This window comes from Toxorhynchites rutilus, chromosome 1 (genome assembly GCF_029784135.1).
Source record: "Toxorhynchites rutilus septentrionalis strain SRP chromosome 1, ASM2978413v1, whole genome shotgun sequence".
NCBI classification, from domain to species: Eukaryota; Metazoa; Arthropoda; class Insecta; order Diptera; family Culicidae; genus Toxorhynchites; species Toxorhynchites rutilus.
The window spans coordinates 43,534,173-43,542,827 of NC_073744.1; the positions used below are offsets into that span (position 1 = coordinate 43,534,173).

The 8,655-nt window shown below is 39.9% G+C and overlaps 1 protein-coding gene across 2 annotated transcripts; it reads left to right on the forward strand.

Annotated features, from left to right (window-relative positions):
- The first annotated feature begins 805 nt into the window (after window positions 1-805).
- On the forward strand, window positions 806-8,432 carry LOC129762293 (cysteine protease ATG4D). 2 transcript variants are annotated; one of them, XM_055760434.1, is made up of 5 exons: window positions 806-1,097; window positions 1,168-2,197; window positions 6,684-7,040; window positions 7,099-7,295; window positions 7,380-8,432. In XM_055760434.1, the coding sequence occupies exons 2-5, from the start codon at window positions 1,180-1,182 to the stop codon at window positions 7,647-7,649; spliced, it is 1,842 nt and encodes a 613-aa protein (XP_055616409.1). In that variant the 5' UTR covers window positions 806-1,097; window positions 1,168-1,179; the 3' UTR covers window positions 7,650-8,432. The 2 variants fall into 2 exon arrangements, with proteins under 2 accessions (XP_055616409.1, XP_055616410.1); XM_055760435.1 differs by having other exon boundaries at window positions 1,172-2,197.
- The last annotated feature ends 223 nt before the right edge of the window (window positions 8,433-8,655 follow it).

Consider the following 8,655-nt stretch of genomic DNA (forward strand, 5'->3'; position numbering starts at 1 on the left):
TTTATTAATACTTAGTTGAGATTTCTTAAGCCAAATAACACGCCTTGAATATATTTTGAGGGGCAAGCTCTTGAATACGCGTGACCACAATACAAGTCGAAGGAAATTTCTTTGACGAAAAATCCTCCGGCCAGAACGGGAATCGAACCCGAACACCCGGCATGATAATGTGAGACGCTAACCACTCGGCCACGGGTGCACTGAAAAATGTATAGTATGTACAGTAAATGAATGTAATTTTTCATTTCATTTTTAATTGACTCAAAAATAGGTCTAACGTCATGTTTATTGATATAAACTAAATATAAAAACTTTTTGTATATTAAAACTATGGAAAAATATCATACGGCGAGTCAAATATCTTCGATGTTTTGAATAGAATCTCTCATTTTTCAAAAACCTGTTAAATATTGTAATATCCGAAAGTCTGCAACAAAAATAAAAAGTATGTTACAGATATGTCTGTAAATTCAGAAATATATTTGTAAACTCTGGTGGTCTGAGAAATTATTGTAAGAAATCGCTTGACAAAGTACATGAATTTGCTTGAAAACAAAGTTAATTGAGTCCGCACCACTTAGATATGAAGCGTATATGGAAGAAACAAAACAATGTTCGTAAAAATTCAATCAAGTAATAGAGTACAATATTTGAAATACTTTACGACAAACTGAGATTTTTTTTAAAAATTAGTTTCTTTTTATTCTTCAACACAGGCGATTTAACATACCTGGTATTCTATTTACTTTGCACCCAAAGTTGATTTGACAGTTCTGCGACAACGAATGGAAGGAACAACAGCAAAGCGAGAGAATAAGCAAAATCACGAAAAACATAAAATGACAATCCGTTCGAATGTCTTCAATCGAAAATTAGCAGTTGTAGGCGAACTGGGGTCTAGTTTGTGTACTTGAAGCAATCAAAGCGTTTCTTGGTGGTACAGTTGTGTGTGCATTTGACTATAAACTTATTTCCTAGTGGTGATCAAGGTTAAAGTCTAAATTTCATTCGATCTTAATAATTGATCTCTTTTCTTGGCCATAAAGCAAAGGCAGATCATAGATAGATTGTGTCTACCTAGAAGTAATATCCAAGTGGTGAGTCAGCTGATCGGGATTTTCTAAAACTATTCAATGTTGGGAGTTTCTGATGAGAAATGTTTTCTAGGAAGACTAAATAATGAATTACGATGTGCTATTGAATCGCACTGGCTTCGGGCGTTTAAACGCCAACCAACAAATGCGAAGCGTTTCTGAGAGTGAAGGTCAGCAAACCTATCGCCATATTCAGCAGCAGAATGAAACACCTACCAGAAGTGTTCTCTCGGATCTCGCGCGGTTGGATGTTGGTTCCAGTCAACATGGAAGCACTCGTGGTACTCCAGTTAGAGCGGGTTATCCAGCGATGGGTAGTGGTGGAGAGGAACTGAAAGTTAAAGTCGAATCAAAGCTGATGACCATGTGGAACAACGTCAAATTTGGTTGGACTGGTAAAATGAAAACGAGTTTCTCAAAGGAACAACCGCTGTGGTTGTTAGGCCGATGTTATCATCAGAAGCCTACGCCTGGACCCTCGATGGAAAGTTCGGTTGAATTGAGCACCAATGCCGAAACGAATCAATTGGTTTTCGAAAGCATTCAACAGCCTTCGGAAATTTTCGTAGAATCACCACCCGAGGAGACTGGAACTGATGCGATTGAAGATAGCAGCCCTGAATCGATAGTCGAGGAAGAGGGTATCGAAGCATTCAAACGAGATTTTATTTCACGGCTATGGCTAACATACCGGAGGGAATTCCAAACTATGGACGACTCCAATTACACTTCCGATTGTGGCTGGGGCTGTATGATTCGGTCTGGACAGATGCTTTTAGCCCAAGGGCTAATGATGCATTTTCTAGGACGTCATTGGCGTTGGGATGCGAACGCAGAGAGCTTAAAATTGAACTTCAGCTCACTAAGTTACGAGGATAACATTCATCGCAAGATTATACGATGGTTCGGAGATACATCTTCGAGGACGAGTCCCTTTTCGATACATACACTGGTTGGTCTAGGGAAGGAAACCGGTAAGAAGCCTGGTGATTGGTATGGTCCTGGGGCAGTGGCTCATTTACTCAAACAAGCAGTAAAGATGGCTGCTCAGGAAATCACTGATCTCGACGGCATCAATGTGTATGTAGCGCAGGACTGTGCAAGTAAGAACTGATGACTACCCTTAAGCAGTGGCGTCTCGTGAGTAAATTGGCTACACTTAGAAAAATCCTCGGTCGAAAACTACCAAATACATTTGGTAATGCAAAATTAGTAGAATGTACAATTTTTGTGTACATATTGTCAACAAACCCGCATCCCTACCAGAGATTAGTATATTTTACTCGATAACATTAGTAAGCTTGGATATTGTCATATCTGAAAACTGGTGAAAAAAGCGCGTATTAACCATTTTCATTGTTCCCATAAGGCAATTCGGAGGTATAATAAGGATATAATTCTGATACGTGCATTTTCGGCGAGAAAATGTAACCGATATTGGGCTTCCGAATCATGGTTCTGCTTGACATATGTGTTTATTAGTACGGTCGAAAATGACTGTGGATTGGTAGTATTTACCAAAAAATTCGTTATATTTACTAATTATTTCTCTCAGTGTAGTGGTGCACCTACACGGTGATCCAAAACTTTTACTCAAAATTGCAAAATAAGGGTTAATTAGTGCTCGAATATTGTTTTCTTTATGCAAGAATTTTACTGGATTGGCTGAAATATCTCGTTTTTCGTCGTATTTCAAAGATATATGAGTCTAATTCCAATTTTGAGCTATTTTTCATAGTCGTGCGTAGTTGATGTTGTATATAAATTCAATATAACATTGCATAAGTCCAATTTAAGTCAAATATGCGCCGTTTTGTTCGCAAACTTGTTGCCCCTTATAACATCCCCCTCCTTATTTGCAAAAAACTCAGACAGTCAGTTTTTGCAAGTCTTTTTTGAGGCCAACTTAGTATCACCAAGAGCGTTTTGCATGGACCGGAAGAGATGATAATCACTTGGAGCCAGGTCCGGACTATACGGTGGGTGCAATAGGACATCCCATCCTAGCTCCCGTAGCTTCTGGCGGGTCATCAAAGATGTGTGAGGCCGAGCGTTGCCCTGGTGGAAAACAACACCATTCCTATTGATAATTTCTGGCGCTTCTGGTCAATCGCCTGCTTCAAATGGTCAAGCTGCTCACAGCAGAGAACCGAGTTGAGGGTCTGGCCATAGTTGAGCAGCTCATAGTGGATGATTCCCTTCCAATCCCACCAAACACACAGCAAAACCTTCCTGGCCGTCAATTCGGGCTTGGCGATGGTTTGGGCCGGCTCACCGCGCTTCGACCACGACTTTTTTCGCTTTAGGTTGTCGTACGTGATCCACTTTTCATCACCAGTCATCATCTTCTTCAAAAATGGGTGCATCTTAGGCGTTGATTCGGTTTAAAAGATTATTTTGCGTCAACTCGTGTGGCACCCATACATCCAGCTTTTTTTGGAATCCAATCTTCTGCAAATGGTTCACAGCACTGTCAAAAGACACTTGTAGCACAGATTGTCGTCTTTAAAAAGCCGTATAGTATGATTCGATGCTATAAGTACAACACAAGATATGTTTAAGTGTTGCCATATATTGACAATATACCACATTTATTTTTCCCCAACCCAATATATAGATTACTACTCACCGTCGTTCGAGCAATATCGTAGTGTTGTAGCCAACTGAGATTTCCTAGAAATATCAGCGATTTCGTCGATCATAACTGCAACGAAATCAGCTTGTTTTATTTCCTGCGCTATAAGTTCTTGCATGGTGGATCCAACAATTTCCACCAACTTATTCTGAATTGTTGCCGATGTTCCAGACAATACTGCCGTGGCATTTATGATGTCACAAAACGACATACCTCTTTCGTAACCAAAAAGTTACACATGTCCTCAAAGTTCCCTTTATTTACAAACGATATGCTTCCATTGTGACCTCGGATGCTCAACCCATGTGAACTGAAAAGATAAACTAATCCAATGAAGGTTTTCATATCTTCTTCACAATTAGACAATGTAAAATGGTGATTTTCCAACCTTTTCAGAGTAGAAAGAATGTTTAAAACCGCGAAATTGGAGAAAATTTCGGGTTTTTCTAAAAAATTCAAACGAATTTCAAACCAAAAAAAAACAAACATCATTATTTTACTCGCTGCGCCATCTGGTTGTAAATCTAACGTAAATTCGTCGATTGCGAAATTGAAGCAAGAATCTCCTACACGTGCAAGCAACGATATGCACGAAACAGACACTAATGCATTGGCAATTTACCGCTCTATATATACTTTAATATACAGTCTGTGCATGGGAAAAGTGCACAGACTGATGTCGATGACATGATTAATCATCTGCGCCAAGCAAAGCTTTCAGAGAGTCGCTATATAAAAGCACCTTGCGGATTTGGAGTGTGTTTAGTTGTCTAAGTTCGGGTTGCGAGAGAATCGAGAGAGACTCACCATGAGGAGATCTGATTGAACTAGAGATGGGCGAGCGCTCACGAGTCACTCATTTGAGCCGGTTCGTCAGAACGAGCGTACGATCCACGGTTCTATACAAATGAACCGCGGTTCAAAAAAGAATCGTTTTTCAAAAGAGTCTCGGCTCAAAAAAAAAGCCGCGGTTCAAAACAGAGCCGCTTTTTGTAAATGTCTCGGCTCATAAAAGAGTCTCGGTTAAAAAAAAAGCCGCGGTTCAAAAACGAGCCGCTCTTTGGAAGAGTCTCGGCTCAAAAAGAGCCGCTTGTTGAAAGAGTCTCGGCTCAAAAAGGGCCGCTTTTTGAAAGTCTGAGGCGGCTCGCACACCGGAGCAATAAGCAACTAGCAAGCAGCAATATGCAATATGCAACAGGCAACATATTTTGTTGTACTTCGCATGCCGAAGCAATAAAAACGCCTAAAATTATGCAAACTACCTGCATCATGAACGAAACATGCCCAATTATGGGCGATAAGTTGCTTTTCAAACAACACGTTGTGTTACTTGCGATATATGTTGCTCAACAAAGGCGATAGCGATATCGTATTACGTTGGTATGCGAGATCAACAAAAATGTAATGGGGATTGGCGATAATATTGCTTATTGCATGTTGATAGTTGCTAGTTGCTTATTGCTCCGGTATGCGAGCCGCCTGAGTCTTGAGTATCGGGTCAAAAAAGATCCGCAGTTCAAAAAAGAGCCGGCTCGCTACAATGAACGAGCGGCTCTGAGCCGCTCACTGAACTGAACCGTTTTGCCCACCTCTAGATTGAACCCACAACCGTTCTCTTCTCTTGTGCACAATTTCCACTGCACGAAATTGTTGCCAAAACATTTGCAGTTTAGTCAACCAGAGCTTCAACACAATTTTATCGTTCCGCGTGTAGCTATACGTAATTCTCGTGCACAAATGAAAGTGCGCGAGCTGGGAGAGTGTAGAATAAAGGCTCATTTATACGTTGCTAGTAGCTGATTTGACAGTGAGCAGCTACTGGGCCGGTGAACTCGCTTGACAACTGGTTGACTGGCCTTGTCCGTTCACACAGTGTGAGTTGCTGACGAGAAACTAGATACTACAGCATTGGCTTACCAGGGATGCCAGATGATCTTTCAAATGTCCATCAATAGTCAAATAGTGATGTCCAAATCAGGTTCGAATTTGACAAATGATTGATCCGAAATTGACTTCTCTATTGGCAGTTTTCATCTCAGGTTTATTTCAGTGGTCCAAAAATACAACGGCAAGATACATTTATGAGGGATGCTATACCTGCAAGAGTGAAATTAAAAAACGACATTGATGTGCCTTTCTTCTGGAATATCGTTTAGATTGTTGTCGATATTTTTAGAATCCGGGTTTTTTATAAGCACTATACTATTGTTTAATGAAATGTGATGAGATCCCCTCACTGAATCAATCATGCTTGATTACGGATTTAAAAATTCATGGTGGGACTGTTTTGCCTAGAATATCAACATGGGATAATTGAACTTGATATTGTTTTTTGATATACTGGGAAGAAAATTTTTTTTTGTGTTTTTCCGAAAGATGATGCATAGAAACATCGTTTTATGAAGAAAAGAGTGATCTGCAACACCTCCGCAGAATATAAATCTCATTGTTATTAGGCATTCACTAACAAGGTGTACACGTGTTCTGGTAAACTTTTTCTTATTTGTTTGAGAATTAGTTCGTTCTTCAAAAACAGGAATGTGTGCATTAACCCTGCTGAAAGTGTGATATGAAATTCTTGTACTTGAACCAACTTATTCGATATGGATCTACAAAAATACATGGTGGGACAGTTATGAATAGAATATCAACATGGGACAATTGAGCTTGATGTTGTTTTTTTAAAAGCTGGGAACAAACTATATGTTTTTTTGTGTTTTTCCGTAAGATTATGCATAAAAACAACGTTTTATGAAGAAAAGTGATAATCGTCAAAAAGTAACATGGGACAAATATGCGTAGAACGGCAGTATGGTCTGGGCTAATAAGCATAGTAGGGCGCTACATTTTTTTTCCTTTTTGAAATATTAGGTTGTGCAGTGCACGAGGTGCACATATGGACGAGACGCCACTGCCATTAAGAAATACAAATACACGATCATTTTTTTTTACAGTCTACATTCAGGACATCATTGACGAGTGCACAATTTCCACCGCTCCGAGTGTCGCTCCGTGGCAAAAGAAATCACCTTCTGCTGGAAAATGTGAATCGCCTTATCTGTCTTTACATGTCGCTCCGCGTTGTCCGAGTACAGCTAACGCAAACTCGGAAGCAAACAAAGCGGGTGTTCCAGATATCGAAGATACAATACATTGGAAATCGTTAATACTCCTAGTGCCGTTGCGTCTTGGGACAGAGAAACTGAACCCAATTTACAACGATTGCCTCAAGGCAATGCTCAGTTTAGATAATTGCATAGGAATAATCGGTGGGCGGCCGAAACATTCACTATACTTCATCGGGTACCAAGGTATGTTGTCTCGAGCATTTGGATGCGATAGAAACCAATCTCTTGATAATCTTTTCAGAGGACAGATTAATCCATCTTGATCCGCACTACTGTCAGGATATGGTTGATGTCAATCAGGAGAACTTCCCCGTATCATCGTTCCACTGCAAGTCGCCTAGGAAAATGAAACTCGGCAAAATGGACCCCAGCTGCTGCATTGGTTTCTATTGCGAAACAAAGAAAGACTTCTTCAAATTCGTTGATAACGTGAAACCTGTAAGTAGTACACCCTACTATTAGACGCAGAAGATCATTATCTCGTGATTATTTTCGTTCTTAATCAATCGACTATTGTTTCAGTTTCTGCTGCCGGTAAAGCAAACAATGAGTAGCAGCTTCACCAGCGCTAGCGGGTTGAATCAGTTCAATGAGATTACATATCCGATGTTTGTTTTCTGTCGAGGCAAAAGCAGCGAACAGCAGATCGATCTACCTCCGCGGCCTGTCTATCGATCACCACCGGCTCCACCACCACTTTCCTCACAGAGCGGCTCCCAATCCCAACAGTTCGATTTACAGGACGATGATGACGATGACGACGATGAGGCGATTGAGTTTGTAATTTTGTGAACTCATACATTGTTTGTTTGATTAATTTTCGCTGCAAGCACGGAAATATTTGCTGATAATAGTCTATCTTCGGTTGGAGCGCAACATTCCTTGAAATAGCTTCGCTAATTGCCCTTCATTAGAACCCACTCGATATACCGTAATCGTGTTCATACAGCCACTTACATTCGAGCCGCTTCCGACATATTGCAATTGAGGGATCCCCAGATTTTCAGTTAGTTGTGGTAACCCACGCGGATGTAATGAAATTAGAGTATTTTTTGGATCTAGAAACTGTCATCATTTACTGTAGAAGAGAGTATAGTTAGTTTTAATCGTTCGTATGAGTTAGAATAGCGACCCAACGCAGTTCCCTTGAATAGGGATTTCATGTTTCCTGCAAGGAATAAGATAACGGTAATGTGTACTTATAACGAATATGCAAAGCTTCATTATTAACATATTGTAGCCACCCACCCATAGATTTTAGCTAGAGCCATTAAGCGTAGTCTTTTGCTAGCATCTTTATGCTCGAAGCAATTTCCATAGAGATTTGCGAATCGTTTCGTAGTACACTATTGGCTCCTTACCATAAGATCTCGATTTTTGAAAATTACCAAACATGTTTTATGTTGAGCTATTAATATATAAGTCGCCTATTTATGAAATATTTCAAACAAATGTGTCTTTTTCCAGAACGTTTTGCTCATATTAAAGAGAATATGTTTTATTTGTGTAAAAAAAATAAAGCTAGTAAGAATGCTTGCAAGTGTCGTGCACCTTCGTGAGCTGTAACTATGATAATTTCCGATCGTTTTCAATTTACACCAGCCGTGAACACTGACGTAGAAAAGAAATTCCCTTGTTTGGGTTGAAAATAATTAATATATCATGGAAATAAGACGTGATCCACAATAATTGTGATGCTTTTCCTTAGAACAAATGTAGGGTCCGATCATGTAAATCGAATCGAACGTCATCCAAATCGATGCAGTATATATCACTATCACACCGAGCAACACTTCAT

Bases quoted from the DNA above. Each gene is read 5' to 3' on its own strand.
- LOC129762293 (XM_055760434.1), top strand. From the start codon at position 1,180: ATGAATTACGATGTGCTATTGAATCGCACTGGCTTCGGGCGTTTAAAC. The intron at 7,041-7,098 runs GTATGTTGTCTC...TAATCTTTTCAG, and splicing joins ATACTTCATCGGGTACCAAG to AGGACAGATTAATCCATCTT. The intron at 7,296-7,379 runs GTAAGTAGTACA...CTATTGTTTCAG, and splicing joins TCGTTGATAACGTGAAACCT to TTTCTGCTGCCGGTAAAGCA.